This window comes from Tasmannia lanceolata, unplaced genomic scaffold (assembly GCF_043159265.1).
Source record: "Tasmannia lanceolata isolate RefF3 unplaced genomic scaffold, GAP_Taslan_0.1 ptg000003l, whole genome shotgun sequence".
Lineage (NCBI taxonomy): Eukaryota > Viridiplantae > Streptophyta > Magnoliopsida > Canellales > Winteraceae > Tasmannia > Tasmannia lanceolata.
Genome location: NW_027518680.1, coordinates 59,523,256 through 59,538,549, shown reverse-complemented (window position 1 = coordinate 59,538,549; position 15,294 = coordinate 59,523,256). Strand labels below are relative to the sequence as shown.

Below are 15,294 nucleotides of genomic sequence, written 5' to 3'. Positions count from 1 at the left end.
GATTTTTGGGGCATAACCTATTTAGGCTATGACCCATCTAATGGACGGTTTGGATCATCCTATGGTGTGGGCCATACCGTACTTTTAATAAAGTGAGGAGTGCCCTCATCAAAAAACAGTAGTGCTGATAACATTTCCTTTTTTTTGTATAGGAATTTGCTAGCCACCTTTGCCAAGCTACTTGTCGGGTTGTGGCTCATCCTTTGTGCAAAGTTTGGCAGAAGTAACATGGGTGCAAAGGTTGCTAGCAAAAATTGTAATCATTACGATCTCTGGCAGAAGTGCTAAGTTTTAAATGAAAAATTATGAAAAAATAGAAGCAAAGTAGAAAAATTACGAAAAAATACCAACAGGATGTACTAACATATGACAATTACCGAAAAAACTACAATGAAAATTAAAAACTTATGACAATTACGGGAAAAAAGAATTTGCCTAAGAATTTCTCCAATTTTTTCTTCGATTCGGAGAAATTCATCCGGCGAATTTTGAGGGTTCCACGTCAACGACAAGCGCCGGACATCTCCGACGGTCAGACTGCCCAATTTTGCTAAATTCCCTACCAAACACCCTTCATCGAATTAGTAGAATTACATTCCCTGCTATTTTTCTCAAAAAAAGGGAACCAAACAGAGGATAAGGCCGTGACTGGCAGCTAGGTTTTTTTTTCCCATCATAAATTAGTGTCTACAATTGGTCCTTAATGTTATTATTACTGTACCACCCACACCATAGGACGATCCCAAGCCTTTCATTTGATGGCCCAAAATATCATTTCCATAGGGTGATCCTAGCCCTCCGATCCATAGAGGTTCGAGGTTTACTAGTGTTGTACCAGTTGTAGACTAGAAGGATATATTTTATCCTTACTCTGAAAGAAGGATAGATTTATATCCAATATATGACCTCAGGAAGAGACCCACTTCTTCACTTCCACGGATATGGAAACCGTTCTTGCAAAGTGAATTTCTCTATAGCTATATTTGCCCCCTTTTCTTCCTTCCTTGGGACACACCCAGCTGTGTATTTATGATTTCCTTTTTACACTACAAGGGGGTGTCCAAGAGAAGAAAAGGAGGCGAATATGTATAAAAAAAAGTAGAGAATGAGAAACACATTTTCTTGTGAGGAAAACTTAAAGGTTGCATGGTCACCTTTCCTGCAAAAGTAAAATTCTCTATTAGCTAAAAATGGGCTGATATATTTCCTCTCATTCTTCCCTGCGACACACCAACCAGTGTATTTATAACTTCTCTTATTTATAACTTCTCTTCTTACTCTTCAAAGGGTTTCCAGTAGCATAAAAGGGGAAGAATATAAAAATTAAAGATTATGAAACACATTTTCTTGTGTGGCCCACAACGCATGGCCTTCATTACAGTTTTAATAAATAGGTCCATAATGCCTTCCACATGTCCTTTCTCAAGACTCCCCCAAGGAGGAGGAGGCTCCCATACTTGAACCACCTTTTGTTTAGCCTCCACACTGAAACAAAATTCTCTCCACCCTTCCCAAAGATCATAAGTGGATACAAATCTAAAGTAGGGAAGTATCTTAACCCATGCTATAGTCAACGCCATTGCTTTGATGAAGAGAGATGATGGTCTTTTAGACACCCCTCTGAAGAATCTTGCGTTTCTTTCTTTCTAATGACCCCACAAAATTGCAACAAAGGACATATTCCAAAGAATTCTTCCTTTTTTCTTCCATGGAACATGTGACCATGCTTGGAAAAGATCCATGAGGCTAGGTGAAAAAACCCATTCTATCCCAAATCTACATGAAATCTTGAGAAAAGTACGGAATGCGTGTGATAGTTTCGAGAAATTACGAATTTCGGGTACTTTTGAAAACAAGCATCAAACACGGATGATTCTTCAAAATCGGGTGGAAAAAAAAAGACCCTGATACCCTTCTGACATCAATAGAAATCTCTTTTTTCATTACTGCCCATTAAATTGGCGCGCTTCACAAGGCTTCTTTTAGTTCATCTGAATATGTATTTGAACCGACAGAACCTTGGGTTTGTTTCTATCTTGGCCGTCGGAAATAACTAGAGACGGATGGATGCTTGACGCGTGTTGAAAGGCATTTTGGAACACTAGCGCCTCTATACACAGTCGGTTTGGTTTGGATTTGAAATCTTTCTTTGAACACAGTCCCTTGGGTTCGTTTAAATCTTGGACGTCGTCAATATGCATAGACGGTTGGATCCACGACACGTGAACATCAATATGGAACGGTGGCGTCTTCTAATAATACCACCTATTTGTATGAGATTCCGCCAGCGTACCCATTACTTCCACCAGCGTACCCTCTATTTCTGTGTACACCCTATTTCCGCTGGCGTACCCCTTGATATTCCGGTGGCGTTCTCTAGAATCCAACAGCATATTGGATATTCAGGCGGCGTACTCGATACATTTGGAACAAATGTTTGAACCTAGAAAATCCGACAGCGTACTCGATATTCCGGCGGCTTACTCTAAAATCCGATGGCGTACTTGATATCTTTGAACGATGGGTGTTTCTTGAATCCGGCGGCGTTCTAAGCCAAAAGAGACGTGGGAAATAATAAAATGTTCAATAACGTCGCCGTTCTAAGCCAAAAAAGACGTACGTGATTTGAATTGAAAAGTGGGCAACTTTAACGTTTTTTTATGATATTTTCACTCCCCCTGCATCGACGTTCTCATCCTTTAAATTGACATTCTCATCCATCAGGGCAACATATGAGGACTTTGATCATGTCAGAAGGGTATCGAGGTCTTTTTTCCACCCGATCATGAAGAATCATCTGTGTTTGATGCTTGTTTTCAAAAGTACCTGAGGTCCAAAATTTCTCGAAACTATCACACACATTGTTTTCTCATCTTGCCCCAAACGACCCTAGTGGTGATCGACTGATTCCCCAATGCACAATGATATACTATGAGAATCTTTCTACAATAATTCAAAATTAGACCAACACAACAGACCTACAGAGGAGGAAAAAGAAAATACAAGCTGCTTACATTCCTAAACACTAGAAACATACCAATTTGAACAATCAGATTCAAAATCTCAATTAAGAGGGAACATTTGAACAAAGAATCAAAATCTCAAGTACCCATATAGAATTTGACTACAATAATTCAAAATTACACCCAACACAACAGGCCTATATAGGGAAGGAAATGAAAATATAAGTTTTCATACCTAACAGGAGATGGTGCAGTCTTTCCAACAGATTGAAGGCTTTTTCCTGATGAAGCTGAGGGTAGGAATCTAAAGCCATGCTTTTCCTTGGTTTGGATATAAACATGGGGGTTGGAGGTTTTGAAGCTATGGGGTGTGTAAACGTAAGGAGATGGTTTTAACTGTTTCAGCTCCACTGATGGAAAGGGAGTAGTGATTCAGAACTGACCCAGAAATTAATGCAAGTGAATAACAAAGAGAGCACAACTTATAGTACAATTTTGGAAGAACAGGTTGGGAGAGGTGAGGGAAAATCTTTCTTATATATAAAGAACAGATGCAGAACGTGGCAGATTCTTCTTGGTGGAGACTTTTGCCCCTCGCTTTCTCTCTATTTCTCCCTCAAAGAAACGGCTGGGCCTTTGATGTCTGGGCTGTTCAGGGTTAGAAAAAGATAGCCCAAGTTTTGGCTCATTTATATGGAAATCATTAGAAAACTTGTATACAAATTAAGGAAGTGATATATTCACCCTTTTTTTTTACTTGGGGCAGCCCCCTCTACTGTATTATTAAGTGTGCAACTCGGGCCTAATTTTTTACAGGAAAGCCCGTGATTTGTAAACCCGACCCTACCAAAGATAGTTTCTTAGGTTAGGTTGGGTTGGGTCAGATCGGGTTTTCATTTTTCAGCATAGGATAGTGACTAATTTTAAAGAATGTAGCTAAAAAAATAAAAATAAAAAATCTCCATGCTAAAAATCTTTAAATGTATGTCATCAAGTGTATAAATTTAAGGACACTATATTTTCACATAACAAATATGATCACCTGAGTGAAAACAATTGTATCACTGTATCGGAAAATAATTTGCTATGTTATTCAAGAGATATTTAAGAAAGTCATAGTACGCCCATATGAGTTGGGTTGGGTTTCGGGTTTTATTTCTTTAAACCCGTCCCACCCAAGATTGAGTCGGGTTTTCCAATATAAAACCCGACCCTACCCAAGACCCATGATTTCTAAACGCAACCCATATTGGGTCGATTCAGGTCAGGTAAAACCCGACCCAAGTTGCAGCCCTAGTATTTATGACATACAACGCCCGTCACATGTTTTTTGGCTCATCAAGGGACATTCCATGCATGAGATAAAGACTATAAAAAATCAAATGTTTAGATTTCCTTGGCAAAATCAAATGGTGGTTGGTCATAAGCTAGGGTTTATGACCAACCACCAATATTATCTGATATAGGTGTCTTCAATGCCATTTGATTGGACTTGCAGGAGTAGCTTGGATTAGTGGATCTAGTAGCATACACGAAGCATAAAAATTATGAACATTTTCTTTCCTGAGATTTTAGTAGGAAAGAGGATATGTAGCTTTCTTAAAGTGATTAAAGGCCCATTTATAAAAGCCTAAAAGCATTTCTAATCAGGGAATGATACCCACACTAGCATAGTTTGATAATGACACTACTCACATTTTTATACACTCTTTAAAGATGCTATCAGTATCCAGTCAGAAAAGTGAATATTGCCACTATGGCACTATCAACATATGGTAGTGTCGATATCAGCTGCTTAGCAAATCACTATTTTTGTTGCCATTCCAAATTGGTACTGGCACTACTACCATTATTTAAATTTTTATTTATTTTGTTTTTTGTCGTATTCAATGAGAGACGTACATCTCATTTCTAACTTTACCAAAAAGTCATGCTAATGTAACCCAACGTGAGCCCGCACCATTAGTCCGTGTGGTCCAGTGAGGAAAACTAATTGATCGATTGATTGATAACTGCCAAATTGTTTTTAGAACAAGTGGGAAATGATATTTCCATCCTCTTTGGTTTGTCTTTTCCTAAGAATGGGAGCATTTTTGCACATTTATTTATCTTTTACCCAAAGGGCGATGATATTTTCACTCCCTCTGCATTACGCATGCACCCCCCTTATAACATGATTTGGCATAAAAAAGCAGCCCTTGCCCAAAACAAAGGCATTTTTGGGAGAGGACAAATAAAATATAATTTACAAGTGATTATTTCCCAAACAAATCCATGCAAGGGTAATGATTTCAGCGCTACCAGCCTGCCATGGTAAAGATGCGTGACGCATCTTGTCATTTAGTATTTAAAGGAGTGGAAGAACTTTTTAGAACGGAAATGATTTCTGCGCTCCAGTGTTTTGATAAACATGCGCTCCACCTATTTGTCGTGTAGTATTTAAAGGGATGTCAGAGGATATTACGGTTCTCAAAAAGCTCTTGAAACCCTTTAAATACTACACGACAAACAAGTGAGCGGATGTTTATCAAAACATTGGAGCGCTGAAATCATTTCCCTTTTGAGAATCGTAAATAATAAACGATTACTTATCAAAACATGGTGGCGCTGAAATCATTTTTACATAGTTGTTTTTGCATTCCACTTTTATATACACAAAAATATCTTATTTATATAGATTCATTCAATATAGTTATATTTATGCTATGTATTTAGTTATCTAAAAGTTGCACTTATAAGATATTTAATACCAATAGAAAAAATTTACGACGTGAGTGTTTGGCCGTGGATTATCCAATGAGCGTCGGTGACATTTCCTAAATTTTGGTCCGGAAGAAGATAATTGAAACTCTTCATCCTATGGGGTCGGATATCATACGATTGAGAAGAAGAGGGAAACGACACTTCTTCATTATGCTCTTCCCACTCGTTGGATGCACTATTAAAATGTGCTTGATAGTAACAGAAAAAACTAAAACATAATCCGGACCAAATGGAAGAAAATCTCACCTTAGAAGATGATTCCGTTCCTTTTAACGTTTCCGTACTACCAAAACAAGTTTTGGGTACTAGTGAAAATTGATTACAAGAACTCCAGTATTGCCGGAGAGCGATTACGAATTCCGGTTGCCGGAATTAGTGACTACAAACTAACATAACATGACTATAAACTATGATAAAGCAAGAAATAAAGTAAATTAAGACATAGTTGTTTGATGTTGTGTGTGATCATTTCTCTTGAAGCAGTCTTGTCTTCTTACAGCAACTCTATGTGCCAGTTAATCTCTACAACAACTTCCCCTTTGAAATTTGAATAGCATTTGCCACCACTTGTAACTTCCAAAGGCCATCACCATCGGCTGCAAACTTTCACACCACTATAGGTAACTTCCAAAGGCCACTACCACCATTAGTGACCTTATATTCGAAAAATAACTACCCTTAATTTCCTTTTTTGAAAAAAAAGTCACCATATATGAGGATGATCACCACCCTACATCCTTTGTAAAATTTCAAAACTGGTGTAAACAGTGAGATAAATAATAGCTAAAAATAAAAATAATATTCAGGCAAGGTCTGGCGGTCAGGAATTTTTTTCATGATAAATCGGTGTTTCCTGGTGGTGAGAGAGGTGTGAGGAGGGAGGTTTGAGAGGGCACGATTGAGATGAAACTGAGAATTGGCTAAAAATCAAAGAAAAAGTCAATACTATTTTGAGTAGAGTTTTTTGTTTCCCGATTTTTAGCCTGGAAACAATTTTTGTTTCTTGATTTTTAGCCCCTTCGCACTAATCTCACATTCGAGACACCCATATATCATGAAAAAAAAAAAAAAAAACATGGTAGCCAAACATGCCTTTAGTATATGTTTCTTTCTGTGTAAAATGTGTGTAATGGGATTTGCTCGGCGATTTGCGGCCCACTTTCTGAGTTTTGATCCCATGATCTTATGCTCCATTGTTGTAACTACAACTTGATCAGATGATCCAAGCACTTTGGACCATCATGCCTCGCTAGATTCTAGTAAAAAAGAAAGGAAAAAAAAAAAAGAAAAAAAAAGAAGAAAAATGAAAAAGTAATATCTTTTAGTAGGGGTGCAACTCGGGTCTCCCACGATTGGGGATAAATTCACCCCCTGTAACGTTTTTCTTTTGCCTTCAAAACTAGACGAATAATGTTTAGGGGGGGGGGGGGGATTTTATCCGTCCTTGGCGGGGAGAAAATATCATTTCCCCATCTTTTATTGAGTTTTTATACGATGTGTGTGCTATTTTTCAACTAGTACAGTGGGGCCACTTCATAGGATCATCATATATTCATAATCTATGCGGTCCCTTTATAAATCGGATGGCTACGATCATCCTATATAATTAATCTACGCGGCACAACCTATTTACATAGTGGGGCAACAATGAACGGTTTGGATCATCCTATGAAGTGGGCCCACTGTACTTTTTTGAAAACTCGATAAAAGATAAGGAAAAAATACACTTAGAAACCAGCGTCCTTCCCCGACTCCTTGACTACAGCCTTCACTTTGCTGTGGTTTCCTCACGTAGCTCTCCAACGCCTCCTCCTCAAGTAGCTCCCGACTCCCGTCTCCGGACTCCTTGTCAGTCGTCCATCTATCCCGATGACTGGAAACCAAAGCTCTCATTTTCTGTTGAGTAGTAGTTCGAGTAAGTCTTGAATGAGCCCCTCGAAACTGTGGTTTCTGACACATTAAACTTAACCTCTAATGTTTAAAAAGTTACAAGTAGACCCCATGTGGTTTCAATTTGTGTAAGGTAGACCCTCTCAGTTGACGGTTAATCCACAGATTGAAGGGGTTAGGATGAATTTTTGGGTATGTCAGGGTCAAATGAACACTTTGGATCATCCAAACAATGTGGGCCCACTGTGTTTTTTTTGGTAGTGGGCCCAAACCCCATACCCACCAAAAAAAAGAAAAAAGAAAGAGCACCCAATGGCCCACATACCAAAACAGTGCGTCAGACAAATCTTCTTTTTGAACAAATTGGAGGGAACAAATGGAGGTGTGTTTTGGTTTCTCTATTATTTTTTTAGGTTTGGGAAAAGCAATCTAGGGTTTCGGCCTCTCATTTCTCTCATTATCCCGCTGAGAAAACCGATCTAGGGTTTCTGCCACTTCTAATGCTTCTTGTTTCTCTGAGAAATCTATCTAGGGTTTCATTTCCTTCCCATGCTTCTCATTTTACTCTATTGTTCTCTTTGTTCCAGAATGCAAATCTAGGGTTTCTTCATCTCGATCTTCTTTTATTTTCGATATAGGGTTTTGTCTCGCATTTCTTTCATTATCCGGCTGAGAAAACCGATCTAGGGTTTCTGCTACTTCGAGTGCTCTTTGTTTCTCTCTCTAGACTCTGAGAAATCGATCTAGGGTTTCTCTTTGTTCTGGAATGCCAACTAGGGTTTCTGCTTATCGATCTTCTTTCATTTTCGATGTCTTCGTACAATCCCATAGAGATTATTCCCATGGATCTCGCGATCATGAGGGAGATGGCCTGCGGAAGACGGCCGGAAAGTCAGCCGCCGGCAAACCTTCACGATTTCCGCAAAATTTCTAAACCTTCTGATTCTCTGATTCTCGACTCAGTTCTGCGCGAGAGAGAAATCGGACGCAAGAGGTTACGAGAAGTTGCGACGAAAATGGCTACTGAGAGGCCAAAGATGGAGATGATTCCGGTGGAGGTCTCGATCCAGAGGAACTTGGCGTACCAGAGACAAATAGAAAGAGGATCGCAGAAACTTCGTGGTGATTTTGGATCGATTTCTCACGGTTTGAGTTCGGTATCATCCAACTCGGATTTTGTTTCTCAGCATTCGATTTCTCATGGTTTTGGTTCCGCGAGTAAGATCCTGCGTCCAATGGAGGCCAGTAGAAAAGTTGGGCATGAGAGGTTGCAAGAAGAAACAGCTTCGAGTGAGATTACTAAGGAGAGGAGCAAAATGGCGAAAGGGCGAGTTCTATCTTGGGTTGACATTGGAGAATCATCATCTTCTGTTCAGGTGAGAATTTATTCCCTCTTTTATGATGGAGATTATAACAACAATATCATGTGAACAAATCGAAGCTTGTTTAAATAATCTTATTTGTAAATTTTTTGTGTAATGGGTTTATATAGAAAGATAGTACTGGCAATGCTCAAAAGATTGATCAGGTACTTGCTATGTTAGTTGTTAAATTGGAACAACAATATCATGCGGCTTGTTTAAGCCTGATTAAATAATATATATCTGTAAATTTTTGAGCAATGGGTTAGTATACAAAGATATTACTTGCAATGCTCAAAAGGTTGATTGGGTACTTTCTATGTTAGTTGCTAAATTGGAACAACAATACCATGCGACGTGTGTAAGCCGGTTTAAATAATATTTATCTGTAAATTTTTTAGTAACGGGTTAGTATAGATAGATTGTACTTGCAATACTCAAAAGGTTTTTCCCTAATAACATGTTCAAACCTATTGAAAATAGGTTCCCTTAAAAATTTGCAAGGGATATCTTTATGGTGATTTATGCTGTCCAATCAAATATAAATTAGGTGACTTCCTTTGATTTCACTCTCAAGTGGTCGGGATCATTACATGGACGATACATAGAGAAAGAGTAGGAGAGATATTCTAGTCTTCCATCTATCTATTTGTTTTCTCTTGTTGGAAATATAAGCTTGACCACTTATCCACTTGACTAACTTGAACCTTTGACTCAGTTTTAAAACTCCCATGCGTCGAATTTCCCGAGTCGACTCCCCTTTACCTTGGTCGCGTTCCGCATTGCACCGCATCCGCGTTCCTTGTTTTGCCCTACAGAGTCAATAAAAACTCCTTTGACTCTCTTGAGTTATGACCGGGTCAACCGAGTACTCAGCTGCGTCATCCTCGTTCTTGGCTGCATCCGCACTAAGTCGATAAAGATTTTTCTTGGCTGCGTTCCGCGCCACATCCGCATTTTTAAACACTGCTTTGACTACTTGACCGTTGGGCTACCTATAATTCCGTTGGACTACCTATTGTCTTAGAACTTGTTACTTGCATGGAACTTGCTATGCAACCATTGGTGTTCCTAGATTGAAACTCTTCCACATTAAGAGCTTGTAACATTTGGCTCGACTACATTGGAACTCACTCTTTTTAGAGTTAATCTTCAAGGGACTTAGTTTCTTGTTTTGGAAATTTGTAAGGCATTTACTTTACATTTGTTAGCATGTTAGTGCTAGCTTAGGGAATCTAAGAATAGTTATGATATGTTAATCTCGGTTTTGGAATGTAGCCTATATTTTGGGCCTTGTATTTTCTTCTTTTGTAAGCAATTTTAGTGGAATTTGAAGTCTCTTGACTAGTGTAACACTTATGCTTCGTTCTTTATGTCTTAGGCATCGAGAGAACAATTTTTTTCTCTTGAATCTCATCTCCCCCTCCATCTAGTTGGTTTCATTCCAACAAAGTAGTATCAGAGCAAGGTTGAAGGTTAATCATGGCTTCCAACAATATGTTACAACATAAACTTCCTCAATTCAACGGTAAAACCTATAATCAATGGAGAGTGTTCAAATGAAGGTTTTATATGGATCTCAAGATCTATGGGATATTGTTGAGGCCGCTCTGAAGAACTAGAGGATCAAGGGGCTCTCACTCCACAACAGCTCAATGAGTTGAACTTGAAAGACAATCGTAAGAAGGACAAGAAGGCTTGTTTTTTTGATCATTCAAGCGGTGGATGAAGTCATCTTTGAACGAATTTCATCCGTGACTTCGGCAAAAGGAGCATGGGATACACTCTATACATCATATAAAGGAGAAGGCAAAGAACGCCAAAGAAGCCGCACGAATGTGGTGGAGGTTTGTGCGGCTTACCAAGGAATCAAGTTGTTAGCTGCAGAGGATTTGGACAGAGTGGTGGTAGAAGGAGATTCACTCAATGTCGTTCGTTGGCTTAGCAGCTCTCATGTATATCCTTGGAGATTTGCGGAGTTTTTTGAGGAGATTAAAGACATTACAGGGTCTTCAAGTAACTCTTTTCGCCATATCAGGATATCATCAGCTAATGAGGTGGCGGATAAGTTAGCCAAGGACGAGGTGTCTATGTCGTCCCTTGAACAATTTGATTTTCTACCTCCTTGACTTTTGTTTTCTTCATTGTTGTTGTTTTTCTTTTCCCGCTCCTGTACATCGACCATCTCAGTCTTTTCTTTTAATGAATCTTTTGACCATTAAAAAAAATCAAAAAAGGAGAAGACAAAGTAAAGTTGGTAAGATTACAAACTCTTATGCAAGTTTGATTTATTAAAGATGAAGGTTTCAGAATCGGTTGAATTTTTTTTTTCAATCGAGTTATCTCTCTTGTGAAACAATTAAGAGTAAATGGTGAAGATATTCAAGATCAAAGGATTGTAGAAAAAATCCTTAAAATTTTGGCTCTGAAATTTGAGTATGTTGTTGTTGCAAGTGAAGAATCTAAGGATTCATCTTCTTTATCCTTAGACAGCTTATTAGGATCACTCCAATCCCATGAACTTCGAATGAAGTAATTTGATCCTCCACCTCTAGAACAAGCTTGAAGATTTTTTCAATCGAGTTCACTCTCTTGTGAATCAATTAAGAGTAAATGATGAAGATATTCAAGATCAAAGGATTGTAGAAAAAATCCTTAAAAGTTTGGCTCGGAAATTTGAGTATATTGTTGTTGCAATTGAAGAATCTAAGGATTTATCTTCTTTATCCTTAGAAAGTTTATTAGGATATCATTCTGATCCCATGAACTTCGAATGAAGTAATTTGATTCTCCACCTCTAGAACAAGCTTTTCAAACTCATGTCTCTTTTAGGGTAGAGGAAGAGGAAGCGGAAGAAGAATTTCTTTCCGTGAAAGAGGAAGAAAATCAAGAAGATGAAAAAGGCGAGAATACTTTTTCTTGTATAGGAGGAAGAGGGAGATGGAGATCTCTATCCCAAGCTCAATGCTTTCATTGCCAAAAATATGGTCATACGATGAAGTATAGTAAAATTAGTTGGCGAAAGAAAACAAGAAAGAATCAACTTTCATGTATGAGAAAGATGAAAGCCTTATATAAAAATTCAAAACAAGAAATTAAGTCCCTAGAACATTAACTCTCAAAAGAGTGAGTTCCAATATAGTCAAGTCAATGTTGTAAGATCCTAATGTATTAGGGTTACAATGTAGGATCATCAATGGTTGCATGGCAAGCTCCATGCAAGTAACAAGTTCTAAGACAGTGGGTAGTCCAACGTTCAAGTAGTCAAACGGTCAGGTGGATAAGTGGTCAAGCTTATATTTCCAACATCTCTTGATGTAGTTGTCCATCATTGTGTGGTAGCCTGAATTTCTTGATTATGTGGGTCACATTTGGACTCTCTCTCTGTCTCTCTGTCTCTCTCTCTCTCTAAACTCTTCATTTTTCACTGTTTAACAAATGAAAAACATTTATTAATGCCCTTGTTTGCATATTTCCTTTCATTAATGGTCTTTTATTAATGATTTGGCATTCATAGATACAGTTCAGCGTGTCTTGGTTCTTCTATCCGGTGTCTTGTCACTGTGTTTGTGATTTGTTGAGATTCCGTGCTCCATGATTGCATGATTTGAATTCCTAGTTTCACTTGGACCAGACAAGGCAAACTTATTGATATATTTTTTGAATGGTAAAACTTTTTTATCCTTATAAAAATGGAATTTGAACTCGCTTGTCAACTCTGTCCAACCTGTGTCAACTCTAGCAGGTTGGGTGTCTATTTCTGAGTTTTCGGACATTTACTGCAAATAAAGGTTCACATATAAGGGCATTGTTGCTACAAGGTGGCGGCCACCTCTATTAGAATGGGTGAAGTTCAAGACGTTAGTTCCAAAGCAACCCGGGTCGAGCGGGCGTTGGTGGCTTAGTTCAAGATAGCAACGGATGTACGATCCCATCTTTTTCTGGTCCTGCCAAGGAGTGTGGGTCTAATGAAGAGAAAGCGGAAGCTCTTCTATGGGGCTTGAGATGGCATGCGAGATCCAGATCTGGACCCTTAATCATTCAAGGGGACTCCTCTAACGCCTTGCTGTGGCCAAGTAACAAGGCCCCGGGTCCTTGGAAACTGGCTGGTATAATCACCGAGATTCGAGATCCGTGCAGTATCATTCATCCGGTTCTGAAGAGATCAGCTAACAAGCAAGCTCATAAGCTAGCGAAAGACGGTGTGGAGTTGGATTCAGTGGCCTTTTTTATCCCATGGTGGCTTTTGGCAGGCCCTTCCTCAGCTGGTTTCTTACTTGAGTGTGAAATTGATGCAGTCCATTTCATCGTGTACATACGATGGGTTCGTGATGCTGTGACTTATCTGAGCAGTGATCAACCGGTTCTGTTTAGATACATGTTCTGTTTTGGGAGATTATTTAGCTGTTGTAAATATTTTGTGGAAATGGTGTAGCTGCTATTTGCATTTGTGGGATGTCTTGTCCCCATTAATGTAATCCAATTACAGCCACGTTAATAAAAGGGAAATGTTATCAGCACAAACATATTTTAATATTTGCACAAACCCAGCTGTCTTTTCTTCTTTAATTGGCTTGTGAGAGCTTTTTGGGAAATGTAATAAGCTTTTGACAGCTTTTTAAATACTAAAAGACAAGATGGTTTGTGAAAATAGTGTTTTCTTTTTGGTACTTCAGGTTGTGCCCTAAGTTATTTATCTTATGTTTTTCAGGGTCAGAATCCAAGGTCAAAGCTCTTGGGGATGAAGAGTCAAGCTTCACCTGGCAATGCCATATCTGTGCGGCTGCAACAGTCCCGCAATCGACAACCACCATCAAACTCGAACTTGCTTAGCCTACGGTGCAACCTTTGCCAGGTGAGCTGCTCGTCTATCTTTAACCTTAAACAACACCTTGAAGGGAAGCCACACAAGGACAAGCAGGAACAGCTTGAAGGGAGATCAAAGAACAACAATGAGGAGGCGAACAAAATGGTGGCATCCAACAATCTCAACCAACGCTTTCAAGGGAAGCAACACAAAGCAAAGGAGAGTTCAGAGAATGGTTCCAATGAAGGGAGTAAGCCGGTGTGGTGCAACGTGTGCCGCATTCAATGCCCGTGTATGGCCTCTTATGTGCAGCATTTGACCGGGAAAAAGCACGCTGCCCAGCTACACACGACCTTTGGCATCGGAGGAGGTACAAAATGAGGTCAGTACCGGTCTTTGAGCACAAATTCAACCCTCTTTTCTTTGCCACAGTACTTAGTTCTCCGAATCCACGTCATTTTGTAATTAGAGTTAACCACTTTGAATCTTTGCACATTGTGTTCAACTCTCATCATTTTGTAAATACAAGTTAACCACATTGAATCTTTGCACGTTGTGTTCAACTCTCTGACCTGGAAATGAAACAGAAATGTTGCAGTACTTCTTAGGCTACTAACACACCCAATGTAAGCTAACACAAATGGGTGCCCAATCCAATGAGTTTAGTACCAGACTTTGAACATGTTTATTAATTTGTCATTACTTATTGATTGTTGCTTCAAAATCAACAGTAACAATAGCATATGTCTTTTTTTTGAATGGTGAAATTCATTAAAAAAGACCGACATGGTCAAAGATTACAAAGGAGAAAAAAAATACAAATCAAGAGAATACAACATCAAGGAGGAAGAAAATCGAATTTCTCCAGCGACTCCAAACCAAACCCCCTCTTAGCATAAGAATCCGCCTCTTCATTAGCCGACCTTCTAACATGATTTTAAGCCACATGATTATCTCCGATGAAATAAAAAATCTCATTAAAACAGTCTGCAAATCTCCACGGAAACTTATGAGAGCCTGATAGCCAACGGATAACATTAATGGAGTCACCTTCCACCACAACATTATTAAGATTATCCCCTTTAACAATAGCATATGTTTCTTCTTTTCGAACTTGCATTCTCTATCCATATAGGCTGCGATTGGATTGCCCGAATAAGGGGTCAGAATCGGCATTGTATATCCATTCCTCCGGATTATGTCATTTGGTTCAAATAAATGAACTGAATAGGAGGGCGGAGTTGAAACCAGGTCAAAATATAGTTTATGGTACCATCTGTTTCCTACGCAAGAGATGGTATTTTTTTTCCACTGCATTTGGATTGCTGGAGTCAGGAATCGAAATAAGCATCCTAATACGATTCCTATTCTGATTCTTATGTAATCGGAATGGAGCAAATAAAAAAAATATAATTTTATAAAATTGGGCAGAATCAGAATACCATCTCTTCGGCTTTGAAATTGATTTCGATATTTCCCCACTTTAATTCTGCCCCGATGTCATTTCAGC

General features: G+C 38.8%; 1 protein-coding gene across 2 annotated transcripts; it reads left to right on the top strand.

Annotated features, from left to right (window-relative positions):
• Positions 1 to 8,135: 8,135 nt before the first annotated feature.
• Positions 8,136 to 14,329, top strand: LOC143857230 (uncharacterized). 2 transcript variants are annotated; one of them, XM_077367658.1, is made up of 2 exons: positions 8,136 to 8,992; positions 13,695 to 14,329. In XM_077367658.1, the coding sequence occupies exons 1-2, from the start codon at positions 8,426 to 8,428 to the stop codon at positions 14,163 to 14,165; spliced, it is 1,038 nt and encodes a 345-aa protein (XP_077223773.1). In that variant the 5' UTR covers positions 8,136 to 8,425; the 3' UTR covers positions 14,166 to 14,329. The 2 variants fall into 2 exon arrangements, with proteins under 2 accessions (XP_077223773.1, XP_077223766.1); XM_077367651.1 differs by having other exon boundaries at positions 13,689 to 14,329.
• The last annotated feature ends 965 nt before the right edge of the window (positions 14,330 to 15,294 follow it).

Bases quoted from the DNA above. Each gene is read 5' to 3' on its own strand.
- LOC143857230 (XM_077367651.1), top strand. From the start codon at position 8,426: ATGTCTTCGTACAATCCCATAGAGATTATTCCCATGGATCTCGCGATC. The intron at 8,993-13,688 runs GTGAGAATTTAT...TATGTTTTTCAG, and splicing joins AATCATCATCTTCTGTTCAG to GGTCAGAATCCAAGGTCAAA.